General features: G+C 36.3%; 1 protein-coding gene across 1 annotated transcript in view; it reads left to right on the top strand.

The window, feature by feature from the left end:
• Window positions 1-18,349, top strand: part of RRP15 (ribosomal RNA processing 15 homolog) — a 50,066-nt gene extending 31,717 nt beyond the window's left edge. The window contains exon 5 of the mRNA XM_058533693.1: window positions 16,125-18,349. Coding sequence (XP_058389676.1) covers window positions 16,125-16,265 — 141 coding nt within the window. The 3' untranslated portion in view covers window positions 16,266-18,349. The remainder of the gene's footprint in view (window positions 1-16,124) is intronic.
• Window positions 18,350-20,114: the final 1,765 nt, after the last annotated feature.

Genomic DNA, 20,114 nt, shown 5'->3' with positions numbered 1-20,114 from the left:
TGATCTGTGTTATTTCCTTCCCTCTACTAATTTGGGCTTTGTTTGTTCTTGTTTTTCAGGTTCCTTTGGGTGTAGTTAGATTGTTTATTTGAGATTTTTCTTGTTTCTTGAGGTAGTACTGTATTACTATGAACTTTGCTCTTAGAACCACTTTTGCTGCATCCCATAGATTTTGGTATGTCATGTTTCAGTTTTCATTTGTCTCTAGGTATTTTTTGATTTCTCCTTTGATTTCCTTGGTGACCCATTGGTTGTTCAATAGCATATTTAATCTGCATGTCTTTGAGGTTTTTCTAGAAAGTGTTCTTAATGTAATTGATTTCTAGTTTCATACCATTGTGGTCCATGCTTGGTATGATTTCAGTCTTTTTGGATTTATTGAGACGTGTTTTGTGGTCTAGCATGTGATCTGTCTTGGAGATTGTTCCATGTGCATTTGAGAAGAATGTCTATTCTGCTGCTTTTGGATGGAACGTTCAGTATATAGTTATTAAGTCCATCTGGTCTAATGTGTCATTTAAGGCCAATATTTCCTTATTGATTTTCTGTCTGGATGATCTGTCCATTGATGTAAGTTAATGTTCAAGTCCTCTACTATTATTGTATTGCTTTCAGTTTCTCACTTTAGATTCATTAATATTTGCTTTATATGTTTTGGTACTGCTATGTTGGGTACATGTATATTTATAAATATTATATTTTCTTGCTGGAATCACCCCTTTATCATTATGTAGTGCCCTTCTTTGTCTTTTACTAGAGTCTTTAAAGTCTATTTTGTCTATGAGTATAGCTACACTAGCTTTCTTTTTTTCCCCTTTGCGTGGATTATCTTTTTCCATCCCTTCACGTTCAGTCTGTGTGTCCTTACTTCTGAAGTGAGTTTTTTGTAGGCAGTGTGAAGATGGGTCTTGTTTTTTTTATCCATTCAGCCACCCTATGTCTTTTGATTGGCAAATTTAGTCCATTTACATTTGATTATGGATAGGTATGTACTTACTGCCATTTTGTTAGTTGTTTTCTGGCTGTTTTGGTAGTTCCTCTTCGCTTGTGGTTTGATGGCTTTCCTTAGTGTTACGTTTAGATTCTTTTCTCATTTTCTTTGTGTATTTACTATAAGTTTTCTCTTTGTGGTTATCATGACGTTCCTATATAACATCTTATGTATATAACAATCTCTTTTAAATTGTAGCAACTTAAATTTAAACATATTCCAAAACTTTACATTTTTTTCTTCCGCACATTTTATATTATTGATGACACATTTTAAATCTTTTTATTTTATGTATCCCTTAACTAATTGTTGTAATTTTAGGTAATTTTACTATTTTGTCTTTTGACCTTCATACTTACTTTATCAGTAATTGATCCACTGTCTTTACTATATATTTACCTTTTCTTTCTGCTTTCATATGTGCATTCATTTCCAGTGTTTTCCTATGTTTTCTTTTTATTAATTAGTTTCCTTTTTTTTTCAGCTTAGAGAAGTTCTTTTTAACATTTCTTGTATAACATTTTGTGGTGATGAATTCCTTTAGCTCTTGTTTATCTGGGAAACTCTTAATCTCTCCTTCAATGCCGAATGATAACCTTGGTGGGTAGAGAATTCTTGGAAATTTTTTCTTTCAGCACTTTGAATACATCATGCAACTGCCTTCTTGCCTGTAAAGTTTCTGCTGAAAAATCTGCTGATAGCCTTATGGGATGTCCCTTGTACGTAATAAGTTGTTTTTCTCTAGCTGCTTTTAAGAGTCTTTCTTTATCCTTAACTTTACCATTCTAATTATATTGTGCCATTATATTGTGTCTTGGTGTGATTCTCTTTGGGTTCATCTTATTTGGAACTCTCTGGGCTTCCTGGACCTGTATGTCTGTTTCCTTCCCCAGATTGGGGGAGTTTTCAGCTGTTATTTTTTCCAATAATTTTTCTGGCCCTTTCTCTCTCTCTTCTCCTTCTGAGACCCCTATAATGCAAATGTTATTCCTCTCGATGTTGTCCCAGAGGCCCCTTAAGGTACCCTCACTTTTCAAAGTTCTTTTGCCATTTTGCTGCTCTATCTGGGTGAGATCCATTGATTTGTCTTCCATTTCGCTGATTCGAGCTTCTGCTTCATCCAATCTGCTGTATATTATATTTTTCAGTTCAGTTATAACTTTTGTTTCGTACTTTTTAATATTTTCTATTTCTCTGTTGAAGTTCTCACTGTATTCATCCTTTTTTTATTAAATTTTATTAATATTTATTTTAAATAAAAATTAGCAAAATTAATTTTACTTGATTTTAACAGAATAAAATAATTGAAATAATTGAAACTGGAGACATTTGAGAAACTGAGGTGAATTTTTTTATCATAAAATATTAATTTCTAAGAGATACCTCTATGTTTTTTTTTTTTAATTGAGGTAACATTGGTTTATAACATAAATTTCAGGTGTACATCATTATATTTCGATTTCTGAGTCGATTACATCATGGTCACCACCCAAGACTAATTATCATCCATCACTGTACACATTTGTGAATCACCCCTTTCCCCCTCTTCCTATCCCCTTACCTTCTGGTAAACACCCATATAATCTCTGTATTTATGTGTGTGTGTGTTGTTGCTTATCCATTCTTCTGCCAAGGCCAGTGAGCATTTTTATGACCATTACTTTGAACTCTTTATCAGATATATATCTTCAACAGATATCTCTGTTTTATTAAGGTTCTTTTTTGGGGATTTGTCTTATTCCTTGATTTGGAAGATATTGCTCTGTTCCTCATTTTGTCTGACTCTCTGTGTTTTTCTGTATATATTAGGTGAAACAGCTACCTCTCCCAGTCTTGAAGGAGTGGTCTCGTGTAGGAGGTGATCTCTGGGGCCCCGAAGCTCAGTCTCCCCTGGTCTCCAGAGCTAGGCACTCAAAGGACATCCCTTGTGTGGGCTGCGAGTGCTCACCAGCTCTGGCAGGGCTGCAGCTATGGTGCAGGGTGGGCAGGGCATGGGGTGCTTGCCTGGACTGGTTGTGACGTGGCAGCTGCGCAGGGTGGGTGGGGCATGCAGCACACCCACCAGTGTTAGCAGGCTAGAGGGAGGGCACCAAAGATGGCACCTGCCACCTCCATCACCAGCATGTTAGAGCAAGATTGCAAAAATGGTGCTCACCAGCACTTCTGTCCCTGCCGCAAGTCACTGCAGGTTCATGCCTCTCTGGTAGCTGCTTTAGGATTAATAAGTGGGTTTTCCTCATTTATGGTTTAGGTGCTTTTCAAACTGTGGCTATTGTGCTGAATCTCAGGGCCAGTAGGTCTGCACATGAGCCCTTTAAGAGTAGTTTCTTCCATTCTCTACAGTTCTCTAGTTCCTCTGGACTTAATCACTGTTGATTTTCAAAACCAGGTGTTTTGGGGGCTTTTCTTTCCAGTGCCGGACTCAGCGCTCAAGGTGCCTGATGTGGAGCACAGTTCCTTTACTTCTCAAGGGAAAGTTGCATATTTTTGGGATCTTTCCTGATTGTGTGTTACTCTGCCAAGGTTGGAGTCCCAAAGGAGACATGTTTCTGCCTCTCCTACCCATCTCAAGGCATCTCTTTTATCTTTTGTCATGCAGGTGCTGTTCATCTAGTTCTCAAGTCCTTTACAGAGGAATAGTATTCCATATGTAGCTGTAAGTTTGTTGTGTCTGTGGGAGAATGTGAACTTGGGGTCTTCCTACACCAGCATCTTGAACACCCCTCACCCCCCGCTGTTGCTATATATTTTTAAAACTGTACATTCCTTATGGGTCATAGACCTGAATTCTTGCTGCCAAAAGAGGAAGCCTAGTAATAGAGGGACTCCTCATACATGTCTCTAGGTGGTCTCCCAGCAGTTTTCAGGACTTAGTTTTTAAATGGAGTTGAGATATGGAAGCAGGCAAGGGCGTGGAAAGCTTCTGTCCTTAAATTGCCCCTGCATTGCATGGCAACAGCGTTTTACTCTCACATAAAAGCTACTCTGAGAGGAATGTGTGGAATCCTAACTTTGTAAATAATTCAGCTTAATGTTTGTTTACTGAAAATGCCTAAATAGATTAGAGTTTAGACAAAGGAGAGACTCCAAGTTTGAAATGAGAAGGAGCACGATTGTACACATTGCCGTTGATGGGAACAGTTTAAAGCGGGTTTCTCATTGTGTTCACTTCTTTTAAAATATGCTGTTTGGTTTTAATGTAGAGTGGTTTCTGACTTGAACAGCAGTTGCAATCAAAGTGAAGTTATGTTTGGCAGTGTGGTACATGCAGCATTTTGACTTGCAGGAAATACAGGTATAAGTAAAGAATAAGAACTAATTACGGAGCTGCTGTAGAAATCTTTAGTTATGGTTAAAATAAAAGTTAATAATGATGCCATTCATCTTCTGGCCCTATTTGAAGAAATGTTCTCTCTATTTGAAGTTGCTGAAGTGGCTGTCTGTACAGGATTTTCGTCAGTGAGATTGGAGCTTTTTGTTTTTCTTTTTTTTTTTAATTTAATTGTCCTGCACCAAATGAGTCTTGGACCACGTGTTTGCACTTCTGGTGCACTTTTAAAAATCAAAAGAAGATTTTGTTTCTTGCTAAAAGTCATCATTTTGGGGTTATAGGCAGTTGAGAATGTTTCTGGCGATGTATGCTGCATTATACATAGTGGCAAAGGCTACAGACTCCAGAACCAGACTACCTGGGTTCAAAACACCTGCTCTCCCATTTACCGCATATGAGTTGCTTACTCACACCATGCATGCCTCATGTTTATTATCCATTTAGGGTAGTCATTCTAGTAGTAGTAACCATCTCTTAGTTATACGGTGAGAGTCAAATGAGTTAGTATATGTAAAGTGCTTAGAACAACGCTTGGTGCATAGTAAGCACTATATAAATGTTTGCAGTTATTTTTATTTTGTGTTGCATGTCAGTATTAGAATGAGTTCCTTATATTTAGTTCTTATTTTTTCCTAACACGTAGTTTATCCAAAAATCTAATAAAAATTTTGTTTAGATTTGGAGAGTTCGCTCTCATTTTAGGTGTGTCTAGCCTAGTAAAGCATAATTCTTACAAAATAATAAAACTAAATTTTGAGGACCTAGAAATTTGTTTACTTCTCTTATTGCCCTTTTCAAGCTATGGTTGAACTAACTATATTACTGAATAAGATTTTACTTACCAAGGAAAGTTTGGTTTCTAGGGTGCTGTCATACTGTTTGAATGTTCTCATCCTTGTGAGTAGTGTACAGAACGTCGTTAGAAGATTACAGATGTCCCAGGCTGGGGATTCCATGGACACATGATGACTCAGGGCATTAGTAAGTGGGGACTTTGGTAGGGGGACTATGAGGTGGCTTATTATTGTTCGCTTTGTACCAGATACTATGGAAGGTGTTTTTACATAATTTTCATTTTAAGAAGTATTAGAATTTTAGAGTTGAGAAACTCAAAGTTAGAAAGATGAAGTGACTTGCCCCAGGTCACATTGATAGTAATTGGTAGAATCTGGATTAAAACCCAATCTGTGTTGCTCCAAAACGCTGTTCCAGCCATTAGTGCCTGCTGCTTAAAAAGATCTAAGGTACTTCATTAGAATCAGAACAGAAAGCTGTCTCCCTTCTCTCACCTGGATGAGGCAGAAGAAGGGGGCTGGCTAGTGAGCCACAGTGTCACCCCCCAGACTAGAGAGAGAATGACGAGTGAGGCAGCTTGCAGTCTGAGTTTTCCTAGATCTCGATCCCCTTCATTGGATGTGTAGCAGCACATGGAGACTGATACATTTTAAAATCTCATTTCTCAAATCTGTAAAGGAAGAGATATTACCATAGTAAAACATTTCAGAATTATGAAACTCATTAAACTCATGTAGAAAATTCTTTAAAAGTTGACGGTTCGAATTGACATTCTATTCATTTATCAAGGAATTAAAATTTACTGGATATCAAATGCATCTTGTATTTAATCATTGTTTGCCTAACAGAAATTTTAGAATCTTTTTTTTTTCTCACTTATTTTATGAGCATTTTCAAACAGGAAGAAAGTATGAAAGACCAGAAATACTGGTCTTTCATAGACCTGTGTATCTATCACCTAGGTTCTGAGATTCTTAACACTTGTCCTTGTGTTTGTTTTATATAGCTGTCTGCCTCTCTTTCTCTCCATCTAGTTTTTGTTTCTTTGGGGTGGTTATTTGAAGGTAATACTCACACGGTCCCAGACATTCTTTTTTTTTTTTTTTGTGAGGAGATCAGCCCTGTGCTAACATCTGCCAATCCTCCTCTTTTTTTGCTGAGGAAGACTGGCCCTGGGCTAACATCCGTGCCCGTCTTCCTCCACTCCACATGGGAGGCCGCCACAGCATGGCCTGCCAAGCAGTGCGTCAGTGCGCGCCTGGGACCTGAACCAGCGAACCCTACGCCGCCACAGCGGAGCGCACGCACCCAACCGCTTGCGCCACCGTGCCGGCCCCCCAGACATTCTTTTTAAACAGCGTTATTGATGTATAATTCATCTAGCATACAATTCAAACGATTCTTTTATAACTTTGAGAACCAGAATCCAATAAAAGTTCACACCTTACCTTTAGTTGTATCTTGGTTTCTTTTATTCCAGACCAGTCCCTTGCCCTTTTTTTTTTTTTAAAGAAGACTATGTAAAGAGATAAACCAGTTAGTCTAGAAGAATGAATCCGGACTCTGAATTTGTCTGATTGTTCCATCATGATGTCTTTTAACTTGTTCCTCTATGCCCTTTTCCTGTAAGCTGAAAGTTAGGACTGAAGGTTAGGACTTAGGTTAAATTTTTTAAGTGTAACTATTTCACTGGTGTGATACTTAGATGCTGTGTCTTTACTATTGCATCACGTCAGGAGACACATTTTTAGAATGCCCCATATTAGTGATGGTAGTTTTTCATTTGGTTAAAGTGGTAATGAACGTTTCCTTATTAAAGGTGCATTTTCCCCCCTTCAGTTAGAAAATAGTTTCTGGGATGAATACCTTGGAAGGAGCAAATAGACCTTTACATCTGTCTTTTGCCTTTTAGCATCAATTGATGATCCTTGCCTAAAACAGTTATGTGATTGGAGTTTACAGAATGGTAATTTTCTCATTTATTTTCTATTTATTTTTCTAGGGATTAGTGGGGGTTAATGTTCCTTTCCCTTAATTACTGCTTTCCAGAGTAAGGAGTTGGTTTAACAGGCATCTCCAGTATTGGCAAGTGAGCCTTCTTTCCCTCTCCTTTTGTCTTTGTCTTTTTTTAGTATCACAGACATGGGAACTTTTATTTGTTCATTATTTTACAATCTTTATGTTTTTTGATGCTTAAATTCACAAGTGGCAGTGGGAACCACTGCAGACTGGTCTTGTGTCCTTTTGACATGACCTCATTTTTCTTTGAGTACTTTCTTGCTTCCTGGGACAACAAGATGTCCCAGACCAAACCTCGTACTTTCTGTGTCCCAGACCTGGAGTCACCCTTTTCTCAAAGGAGCTGTGAGGGCAGTCCATTTATTTTTAAATCTTCTATTGATTTCAGTAGATTGATAATATGCATGTTCTTTAGCTAGACAGAATTAGGTTTTCTTAGAGAACTCTATACAGTTAACATATGCTTGGGCTATCATTAAAGGTGTCATAATTTCAGTGTCTTGATCTTTTTTCTAGAATATCCTACTAAATGCTTTAGTTTGTTTGGATCTTATAAATTGTCCATCTGAATTTGTAAACTATACAAGAATCTGGAAACTACACAAATAGTTAACAAAAATGAAGCTCAGTGGGCTTGTTGCCTGGAATACCTTCCTAGTAGAACAGCTAAAATGAACTACAACAAGTTTGTGAAGGAATGGAGAAGGAAAAAATTGATCAAGACCATCAGGAGTTGCTTATTAAGAATTCTTTGAGAATCAGAGAAAAGTTGAGTCTGAATTGATATGGCATCTTCCATATAATCTCAAATCTGTAGGTTCTTCATTGGAACTCTCATACATTCGGAATTGAAAATTTTTAATCTTATGTGACTAAATTTTCCACCCTTTATGATTAGTGGGATGTTAACAGTGTCTTGCGTGATTAGAAAATCATTCATGTTCTTATTCAGATTCTAAAGATTTGGGGCTATGTGTCACTTCTGTTGATTTCTACCAAAATACATTTTTTAAAAAAATAAAGGGATTTTCCATATATAGTCATGCATCACTTAAGAGGAATACATTCTGAGAAATGGTTGTTAGGCAATTTTGTTGTTGCGTAAACATCATAGAGTGTACTTACACAAACCTAGGTGGTATAACCTACTACACACCTAGGCTATATGGTACCAATCTTATGGGACCACCATTGTGTACGTGGTTTGACATTGACTGAAGCATCGTTATGTGGCATGTGACTGTGTCCTTCGTTTCACGGGCAGAACTTTTGGATAGGCTTTCCTCAGTTGTGGGGAAGATTACTAACTACAGTAATCTACTACTAAAAATTTGCAACAACAAAGGTATTAAGATGAATTAAGCCAGTGTTAAGAACCTTTTTTAATTTAAGGGAAACTAAATTAAAATGAAAACTGAATGTTCTTCTTAGGGAAAGCAATGAAATCAGCTATTGCTGATTGCTAAATATAGATGTGATTATACTGTTTATTTTTTTAGAATTAGACTTCAATTTCCCCCCTTCAAAATTGAAATGAGGTTAAACTCTTAATTATTTGGTTTAGATTAATGAATAATTCCACACTTCTGTTTTCAGTTTTCTTTTCAATAGCTGCCAATGTATGTTTGAACCTTGAAATGGGGGCTGATTAACATTTTTAAGGGTTGTCTTCATCTTCAAAATCAGCACAGACTGCTTCTGTATGATCTTGATTAAATATTTGTATAAAACCAGGCCAGTGAGGGTAGAGACTGTTTTGTTTCCTTGCATCATGTGGTTTTCATTAAGCTTTTGCATTTAATCAGTTTTACTTTTCAGTTGATGTAAGCACAAAGAGTTATCTTGTAGGTTCTTTTAGGTCATTGAATCAGTGCTGCCTTGCAGCAACCCTGACAGACTTCATAAGCTGCTAAATTTTGATCATTCCAGTCTATACTTAGATGTTAACACGTCTTCCGTCTGATGCTAGTAAATATCTGTGCCTAACTTGTATTGTATGTTTAACTGTATGTTACATTATATTTATAAGAAGTTGAGAAGTACCTTTAATTTCCTTCAAGTCTTGGACCTCTAAACTTCCTGATTTGCAGTGTTGCAGTCAATGGTTAACTATGATTCAAATTCAGAACTCTCTTGGTTTTCATTCCTATTGTAAAATTAATACATGAAATTGCTACTACTTCTATTTTACAAACAAAACAAAAAACCCTCAATTCTCGTGATATCTTAACATTTAATGAAATCAATTTAGAGATTACCTGAGGCAACTTTTTCCCAGTGAATGACATGTTTGGAATTTGTCTCAGGCTTTTTCTTTCTTTTTGTTATATTAATCTCTGATGCACCTTTTCTTTGTGAGTGCTCCAAGTATTTAGGAAGTTTTTATACTTACCGGTAAATGATCTTTATGGAAAAGATATGGTAAGTTGAAATTATGTAAATCTGTTGTGTAATGTAATTTGCCCACATTCTGACTTTTATAGGAATTATCTTAAACATATCCAGTCGTTTTCAGTGTATTTTAGCACTCATTCTACTGTGTGATTGATAGGTTATAACAGGTAATGCGGTAATACATTGTGTTCCTATTGATTACGTTTTCGAGCAGTGTTGTATTGTGGAAAGAACTTGGGCTTTGGAATTAGATGGATCTGGGTTTGAGTATTGACTTAGCCGTTTATTAACTCTGAACTTGAGTAAGTTGCTTCACTTCTTTGAGCCTTAGTTTCCTTATGTAAGATAAGAAAGACAGTTGCTGTCTGGTTAGGAATCTTAAGAGATTTAGAAGTAACGCAGTATTATGTAAAGTGTCTGGCACATAGTGGCTTCATAGGAGAATTCATGTTTTTGACCTTTTTTTCATTGGATACATTAGAAAGGAAAGCAGAATCATTATGGTTAATACAATCAGAAGGGCTTCTTTGGGGGAGATTTTTTGGGAAGATCTTCGAAGAGGCTTGCAAAACTTAGGATTTGTGGAAATGATTAAGGAATAGTTTTTTTTCTCCCTTCTTGCTTTCCTGTTTTTTCCTTTTTAAATTAATTTTTACTTATGCATGTAGTTTAAAAGGCCACATTTTGCCAAAAAGTTTATTATAAAATAAATCGGTTTACTGCCCCATTCTGCCCACTCTCCATGGCTCCTACTCCAGGGCAACCACTTTTTATTCCTTTAGCTAGTTCTTTTGGCATTTATACGTCTCTGTATTCCTGACTAGTATGCACATAGTCATATCTTTTGATTCGTCAATTTGAGGCATGATCTATTGGCGTTCTATTATGGTAGGCAAAGATTTCATTCTTACACAGTCTGTTTCCTCTCCCCTGTTCTCTCAGTGTAGTTTGTAATTTTTTATTAAATCTGTATTCAACATTTATTATTATGCCTGTACAGGTGTTCTTTCCAACTGAAAGTCATAATATTCCTTACTTATGTTTCCTTTCTATTTGTTTTTCCTGAAGTTAATAATTGTCTTGATTTGCATATTTAACTTTCTTAGTTTATTTAGTTTTTCAAAATCAAATTACCTCTGATAATATATCTATTATAATTATTTTCTTTGAGACATTGTCTCCTAGAATCCTGTGTTCTCCTTTTTCTGGGCTGATTCTCTCTTGGACTGCTTCACGTTTGTCATCCTGGGACTTAAATTTCTTGTGATCCTTGACATTTCTCCTGGATTGAATTCCCTATTTCCTAGATCTTGTATCTTCTTTCTTAGTTTACTCCCCCTGTTTTGGTAAAGCGTATCCTTCAGTGGTTTTATCAAGTTAAAATGATGGTACTGTGGCAGGTGGCATGGTGATGATAGCTTTTAGAATGCCTTCCCTTGAAGTCAGACTGCTCCAGGTTGTCCTATACGCTGATGCATAGTTTTCATTCTGGAGTTTCCATTCACTCTCGTCCTGAGGATGCCCTTCTCTTTCCTGTGTTGAATCTCTGATTTTTTCTATCTTGTATTTTTCTCTTTTTGGTTTACTCTACCTTTTTGTGGAGGACATTCTCAGTTGTTTCCTTAAAAAGGCTTTATTGGAGGTAAACTTTTGTATACCTCATATGTCTGAAAGGGCCTCTATTCTAAATCCTCACACTTGTATGACAATGTGTCTGGGTATTGAATTTTAAATTGGAAATTCTTTTCCTTTGCATTTTGAAAGCATTTGTCTATTGCTTTCTTGCTTCCAGGGTTGCTATAGGAAAATCTGGATCTATTCTGATTCCTGATCATCTGTATGTATGTAACTTATTTGTTTTCTTTCTGGAAGCTTATAGGATATTCTTTTAGTTCGCATTGTTCTGTAATTTTACACGATGTCCTTGATGTGGCTTTATTTTTCTTTTATATTTTGGACATTGAAGAGGGCTCTTTTCAATCTGGAAGTGTGTGTCCTTCACTTTCGGGAAATTTTCTTGCAGTATTTCATTGATTCTCCTCCCCTCCATTTTTGCACTTCTCTGTAGAACTGTTATTTGTATATAGAACCTTCTGGACTGGTCTTCCAGTTATCTTACTTTTTCTTCTGTTTCCCATTACTTTTTTCTTTTTATTCTATTTTCTGGGAGATTTCCTCAGCTTTATCTTCTCACACTTGTATTGATTTTTTATTTCTGCCATCATGTTTTTAATTTTGAGCTCTTTGTCATTCTCTTAATGTTTCTTTTCAAATGGAAACTGTTCTCGTTTTGTGGAGAGTATAATCTCCTAACTCTTCAAGGATATTAATGGTATTTTCCACTAAATTTTCTTCTCTTTGAATAATTTCTTTTTCCTATAAGTTGCTTTTTTTTTTTTTTTTTTAGATGAGGAAGATTATCCCTGAGCTAACATCTGTTGCCAGTCTTCTTTTTGCTTGAGGAAGATTGTTCCTGAGCTAACATCTGTGCAAGTCTTCCTCTATTTTGTATATGAGACACCGCCACAGCATGGCTTGATGAGTGGTGTGTGTAGGTCCGTGCCCTAGACCCAACCTATGAACCCTGGGCTGCCAAAGTGGAGCACGCAAACTTAACCACTATGCCACCAGGCCGGTCCCGACGTTGCTTTTTAAGTTTTTGTGTTTGTGTTATTCTCTGTCATCTTTCTGATAGCCCTTAGTTGTCTGTTCCTTAGAATGAATAATCCTAAATAGGTATTTGGAAGCTCTGAGTATATGGATGTCGTCCACATGACATATGAGCTTTATTGTAGCATTCTCTCAGTGGGTTATTTATTAGCGACTGGTCAGATTTTCTATAGAGTAGTCCTAATCTCGTGCCTGGAAGAAAAAGGTCTGCCTACCAGCATTTGAGAGCCCGATGTGAGAAAAGGGCTAGGACTCATTATTGGAGGGGAGGGAGTGTAACATAATCCTCTGTTTTTGGTATCATACCTATGCCTTCATCTGTGTTAGCCCATTCCCTCTCCAGAGGTTAAATCTCCAGCCTTCTGCGAAGGTTGTGTGGAATGGGGAGAGGGTCTAGAGATATAATTGTTTCTCAACGTTAACTGTCACCCAATTCTCTTTATTTTGGTCCCTCTATTCCCACCCTCACTTCTAGAAGTACCTCGTCTTGCCAGTTCCTAGTTTTTTAGTTTGTGTGTGTTTTGTTTTGCTTTTGAAGATTCTGCAGTGTAAATTGGGTTGGTTGTCAGCTTAACAATTGCAGTCTTAGGATTCAACTTTCTTGGGTTTGCCCAAGAAAGTTTCCTCTAGTCCATCTGCTTCTACCTTCTAAAATTATGTTGCCGTTGTCTCTTTGGAGCATGTCCTTGTGGATTATATCTTGAAAACAACACATCACTTTTCTCTTGTTTTGTTGAGTTTTGCAGTTGAGCAAGACTAGTTGTTTACATTCAAACTGCCACCTTAACATGGACCCTCTCCCTTTTTTTCTTGCTACATATTTCTTCAGTAGGTGTAGGCGTTAGAAATTAAAGGGTCATTCTGTTGCCTTTAAAACAAAGTTTTCTTTCTTGAGCTGCCATCTTGACAGATGTTATAGAAAATACCTGTTTTTAAAATATGTTAACTCATACTTGTTGTATTAAATTTTCTCTTGTCTGTCTTTTCTTCATATTGTTGCTTCACAGTCTAAAAATGCCACTGTAATGTTAGCTTGAATGTTCGCAGCCTATAAGGCATCCAGTGCTGTGGCTAACATTGGATTTCCAGAGTCTGAAATCCTTTCTTTCTCCGCCATAAAGTGTACTTGGTCTTAAAGCAGTGAATGAAAACTGTCAGTAAAAAATATTTGTCCTTTAGTGGGTCTCAGGCTTTAGCAAGCATAGAAGCACTGGATGGCTTATTAAAACAGATTTCTGGGGGGGCCAGCCCAGTGGCGTAGTGGTTAAGTGCCCGTGCTCTGCATCAGTGGCCCGGGGTTTGCAGGTTTGGATCCCGGCTGCGGACCTATGCACCGCTCATCAAGCCATGCTGCAGCGGCCTCCTATAGACAAAATAGAGGAAGATGGGCACAGATGTTAGCTCAGGGACAGTCTTCCTCAAGCAAAAAGAGGAAGATTGGCAACAGATGTTAGCTCAGGGCTGATCTTCCTCACCAAAACAAAACAAAACAAAACAAAAACAGATTTCTGGGCTCTACCCCCAGAGTTTCTGATTCAGTAGGTCTGGAATGGGGCCCAAGATTTTGAATTTCCAACAGATGATGCTGATGCTAATGCTGCTAGTCTGGGGGCCACACTTTGAGAATCACTGACATAGGCTATATTGATTGCTTAAAAAACAAAAACCCCACCATCAACATCCCCCAATAAAGCTTTACTTCATTGTTATTCTTCAAATTGGACAATCAAGAAGAGCTTTGAATTTATTCTGTTATTGCTCTTTTTGCCTAAAATGTATGTTTACATAATTGTCTTTGAAGACAAGCATGCAAGACAATTAGTCTCAACATTTTAATCCTTTCCTTTGGTCCACTATTGTTCTTTTCTTCCTTTCTGAACTACCTGTTTAAGGTTTTGTCCCTATTCTTCGCTCCCTCCTTTCTTCTGGTTCCTACAGCTTTACTGGCGCTACCTAGTAGAGGAGTAACTCAGAGTCCAGCGGAAGTTGGGTGTCAGGGTGAGCTCTCATGTAGAAACACTCCCCTGAGCTCAGTCGTGTGGGATCTTCCTGCTCTGAATTGGTAACGTGTTGTGACAGCATGTTGGGTGTAGTTATCTAAACATGGAGGCTTACCATTGAGACTGTGCGTTTTCTTATGTAAGCACAAACATTAATGTCAGGGCAAGTCTTTACTAGCCAGTAATTTGCATATAGCTATACCAGGAAGCATACACTTTTTACAATTTAATTGAAAGCTTTGAATGATTAATTTGGCAGGAGAGGTGTTATAATTGTTGGTTCTAAGTGGGTCTCCGTTCACTGGGGACAGCTCTTTTTCTTATTTAAGGTCAAGAGATTGGCAAAAGAAAACTTGGGTTGAATCAGGCAAAATGGCCTCTTATCCAGGTAACTTTTAGGTAACTTAATCTAATAGAAGCAGAAATAGTTTTAGGAATGTAGGTTTGATATTGTAGAAATGAGGGTTGGAGACGTGTTAGCATATTCCATGAGGAGAATTACAAATTACCTTCCTACTTGATTGCTCTCCTGTCAGTGTGGCATGAGAAGCACTGGAACTGTTTTACTGTTGGTTTTTAACTAGCACAGATGTTTTTTATTTGTTTCTTTATATTGGTTAATTGTAGTACAAAGTGTGCTGTTTGACTTACTAAGTCAATTCTGAAATCTTTGCTCACATTTATATGCTGTCCAGTCTTTGAGTTATATTTAGGCACAAGCCCTGCTTCATTCTTTGATCCTAGGAAGACAGGAGTAAGCCAGTATAGGACATTTTTCCTGTTCATAATAGTGTCCTATTTTTTTTTAATGGAATGACTCTTTCAGGGCTATATTTTTTTAAATAAAAGATAGCTTCACCAGAATTAAATAAGTAATCTCTTGTAACCCAGCAAATGTCTTTAATATCTTACTCTTAAAAATTGCTTTTTATATGGTTAATACCCCCCATAAAGATAACACTAATTTCTAATTCAAACGTCATGGGTTCTTGCGTACTTAGATTTTTTCCCACGTTGTGTATTTCTGTGAATGGAATAAATAGAAAAGCATAGGCTGTTAGGTCCACAACGACAGGGACTTTGTTTTGTTCGTCACTGTATTTCCAAAATTAAGAACAATACTTAGTTTTTATTCTCGGTAAATATTTGTGGCATGAAGGAAAGAAATCTCAGAGCTTTGAGTTGTTCGGCATGTATTGCATTACTTAATTAATACCACAAGGTGGTACTCTTGTGCCATGAAATAAGACGTGCTAATTCTTAGGCTCTCATATAGTTTTATATAAATCTTATGAATAAACAAAATGACTTGACTACCTATTATGTTTATTGCCTGTTTCAGTTATTTATAGTTTTAGCATGTGGTTAGTCTTTTAATTACATGATTTGGTCAGGCAGTGAGATCATAACCTAAGTAAAGAACAGGTGGTGCAAATTTTTATCAAATGTTAAATGAGATAGCATCTGTAAAAACCTAGCATAGTACCAGGTTAGTTTTCTTTTCTCTCCTTTAATTTATTTTGGGTTAAAAGCCTTTGTTACATTTCCGTGTTAAAATAATTTGCCAAAAGTTTTGTAATACATTATCACCGCACATTAAATAATATTCTGTCTGTTTTGATTGTCTGAAGAATTTTAAAATTGATACCAAAGCTAGATTTTACTGTATTTTTTCCCCCACTGCAAAAAAAAAATAATGTTGTTTTGCTTCCATGATTCTTTTATGGGGTTAAAATATTTATTAATGTACTATTGTGTATTTATGCATGTATGATAGTGTATAAATAAAGTCAATCTATAATTTGTCTTAGTTTCACTCCTATGCAAAGCTAAGTGTTGACCAGTTTGTTTTGTAGAGAGGACTTTTTTATTTCCTTATGATTAAATTGACTTTTGACTATTTTGGTTCTGTCCTTTTCCTCAGACTGAAAAAGCAGAAGAGGGCCCAGGCTGGACGATCCTACGTGATGATTTCATGATGGGAGCATCCATGAAAGACTGGGACAGAGAAAGTGATGGACCAGATAACAGCAGACCAGGATCTGGAAGTGACTCTGACATATAAAGCTATATAGGAAACACAATTTACAGTCATTTTATTTTTCTTAGAAAAATGCATCATGCTCTGAAAGTTGGGGAATTATAAGGATACCGTTTGTGAGAAAACCAAAAGACTTTTACTATTACCAACTTTGGTATTTCCCTTTTTCATGTAAACTTTGTTAAAATTATATTTCAAATATAATTTTAAGCGTTGTTCCTCAAAACATTTGTAAAAAGAAATATTTCTGCTTGGCCATCAAGATATGCGTTTTGCCAGGTTCATTATAGGTTTACATATTGGTCATGGATATTGGTATTTTGTTTCAGTATCACCATTGTTTCTAGAAATGCCATACCAGTACGGTTCGTAATTAAAATGAACTCCTTGAAGTTAACGTTTTTCAGCTTTCCAGCTTATAGACCTATGTATATGTATTTTTTGGGAGGAAGGGTTGTGTTTGTTTTGGTGAGCTACTGAGAAAAACTATGTAGTAAAATTTAAAATTTTAGCATTTCTGATTTCGGGTGATGATTTTACTTTCAGACATTCTGGCAAATATGATTTAAGAAACATACTAAATCTCTACTTTTATATTATTTCCTTTTATATGCTAAGTAATACATATAAATAATGACTTAGATTTTTTTTAAGTGTTGTTTTTGTGTGAGAGATTTACTGAGGTGGAAATTCTCATGTTTAACTTATGCAATGAGGCATAATTTCTTACGAAGCATATTTGACATTTTAATCCCTCTTTTTTTTCCCCTCAATCTTTAAGTTAGCTTAAATTCTCTTTTGTGGACTGACTGACCAGTGGAAAATGGTAGTGTTAGACAAGAGGGAGTCAGCGTCAGAATACCGCATCTGATTTGAGATTTGGCCCTTTCCTTGTTGCCTTAAAGATTATTGAATTGAGTGGCTCTTAGTATCTAGCAGTTAGACAAAAAGAGAAGAGAAAGTAAGACTGTTTAATATCATTCCAAAATTTCTGTGAAACTGTGCCTAAGATCTAAAGTTTGTAAGTTTCCCTCTTTCCATAATAAAAATAGTTCCCTCCTACCACCCACTTGCACATACTTGCATCTGTTATATATCGAAGGATAATCCTCCCCCCAAAATATGCTAGAGCAGAGGTGTTTATATTTGCAAACCCATTTGAGTGTTACAGGTATTACATAACTGAAGTTAAATTAGTCCATAGCCTGGTATTTGTTATCATAAAGGAAAGTATACACCTAAGATACCAGGTGATTAAACCAGCAAAGCTGAAAATGCATTTTTGTATTTGTCCCAACATTTGAACTTTAGTGTCTTCTTAAATTACAGAACTGCCATTTTGTCAGTGTAATATAAATAAACGTGAACAAATATTCCTTAAGAGTAACACAAGAGTGCTAAATATCCCAATATATCTTAACACAGATAAATATTTTAATATAACACAGATAATTTTGAAAAAGAGTTATTTGCAGCATCTAAAAACTTTTTCCTCCCCAGAATTAAAGATTATACTTTACTTTTTGCTGTTAATCTGTTTCTGGATCATACTAAAGCTTTGCAGAAGTTCTTCTGAATAGTACATCCAGGTGATAGAAATGGGTAAATAACTCCTCATATACTAAAAAGTTGTCTTGAAACATATGCTCATTGTGTGGTCCTTGGAAAAGGAAAGTTTAAAGGAAAATTTAGCAAGATTTTCAAACTGAAAGGAAGGAAGGGAATCTTGGCAGATTTTCTTTTTTCAGAAATTATTTTATTTCAAAATAAAATTGAGTTGCCACTATGAGAAAAAAAAATGTATCACTTATGTTAGAAGACTTTAAAGCATATATAAATTACATGAAATAATTTTTATCATAAAGATCGGATTTTTTTATGTGTTAGTATTTCTGCATCTTGGCTGTAAAATATTTAAGCAAAATACCACCATATATGAATATGAATCTAAAGGTGAGCATATTATTTTAGAAACTAAGGGTGTATCTTCAGATGAATGTTTTAAATAATCTAGCTCTGTCACTTCTACTCTAAGTATTTTACCTACAACATTTAAATTTTTCTGACATCAGTCAGATAAATAATTCTGTGTCTGTACCATCTTCCTACATTGTCTTTGAGTTCTTTAAGGAGGGAAAAGAGAACTGCATTTCTATACAGAAATTATTTAAAATTTATCTAAATATGACAATATTTGGATTTTATTTTTGGTAACTATTTAGAGTAATACAGTAATAAAAAGGTTAATTTTGTTTGTTTAAAAAGAACTGTGGAAAATAGTAACCAGGTAACTAGTAACTAGGTATTGTCTTATTCCCTTATCTGGGTATATTCAGATGGCTGGGGTGAATGTTCTCAGTGTTGAGCATAGTTTAATGTTGGTTATTAATTGTTTTTAAGCATTGAAATCTGAGAGTCAAAGATAATACCTGTTGTAGACTGAGAGTAACTTAGAATCATCTTGGTAGTTGAGCACATTAACTTGGAGTTGTGTACTGAATTCATTTTCAAGTTACCTAGAATTCTACATAGAAGAAATATTCTACTCATTGAAAAATATACCTTGGGAACCCTTTGGACTGAATAGTTCAAAGGCTCACCTTCAGTACTGAGAGCCTAAAATGACTCAGTAGGAGGTTCTGGAAGGTTTATTTGAGGGTAAGTCCAAGTTCTTTAAAATATTTTTTATCTTTTACAAGTGAGTGAAAGGGGAATGTTTAAATTCTGGAAAACCTCTTAAGGCTTTTTAATCACTGTGTTTTGCACATGTGAATATACTTAATATTCAGTGGCCACCAACTAACTAATCCTGCCACCTGTGCTGGTCTTCAGGACATGTGAATACAGTGCTTAACTGCAGATGCCTAAAGATGTCCTAGTTAAACATCATAGCAGAGAAGTCTTAAGGTTGAAATGTGAACAGAAACATGGACAATCTGAAGACATAAGTTGTGTTGCTAAGGAGTTAAAGGGATCATAGGCCTCAGAAAAATGTCTGTAAAGGAGTCTTTAAAAAGCATAAATATTTCTATAGAAGAGAGAGAAGGAGATCAAATAAGCAAGTTGATACTTTTGCATCCTTTGGATAACTTTTTTCCTCTCTATATGTATTTACTTATTTTTGTTTCTTTGTTTTTTATGTGTGTGTGGGTAAGATCAGCCCTGAGCTGACATCCAATGCCAATCCTCCTCTTTTTTGCTGAGGAAGTTTGGCCCTGGGCTAACATCCATGCCCATCCTCCTCTACTTTATATAAGATGCCGCCACAGCATGGCTTGACAAGCGGTGCGTCCGTCAGTGCGTGCCCGGGATCTGAACCTGCGAACCCTTGCTGAAGTGGAGCGCGCGCACTTAACCGCTGCGCCACCGGGCCAGCCCCTAGTTTTGTTATGTTATTATAGATTTTTTATTAATGTATGTGTTGAAAGAGTCGTAAGTGAAATGAGATGGAAATTTTATTTTTTCAGTCTTTTTAATGAGTACAGAGTACCATTATTTTGCTTTGTATATTGATACATTTGTGCCACATGAATTTCACTTTTAAAACAAACGTTTGAAAAATCAGTAGATATATTTTTTAACATTTGTAATTTCTCAAGGAAGTGTGGGTGTGTGTGCGTGCACGCGTGTGTGTCCGTGTCCGTGTGTGTGTCTGTGTCCTAGTCCAGGATGCTATACCAGAATACCATAGACTGGGTGGCTAAAATGACATTTATTTCTCATAGTTCTGGAGGCTGGGAAGTCCAAGATCAAGGTGCCAGCAGATTTGATGTCTGGTGAGGACTGTCTTCCTGGTTTGTAGACAGCTGACTTCTTGCTGTATCTTCAGTTGGGGAAGAGAAAGATCATCTTTCTCAGTGTCTCTGTTATAAG

This window comes from Diceros bicornis, chromosome 38 (assembly GCF_020826845.1).
Source record: "Diceros bicornis minor isolate mBicDic1 chromosome 38, mDicBic1.mat.cur, whole genome shotgun sequence".
NCBI classification, from domain to species: domain Eukaryota; kingdom Metazoa; phylum Chordata; class Mammalia; order Perissodactyla; family Rhinocerotidae; genus Diceros; species Diceros bicornis.
This window is presented reverse-complemented; position numbering and strand designations above follow the sequence as displayed.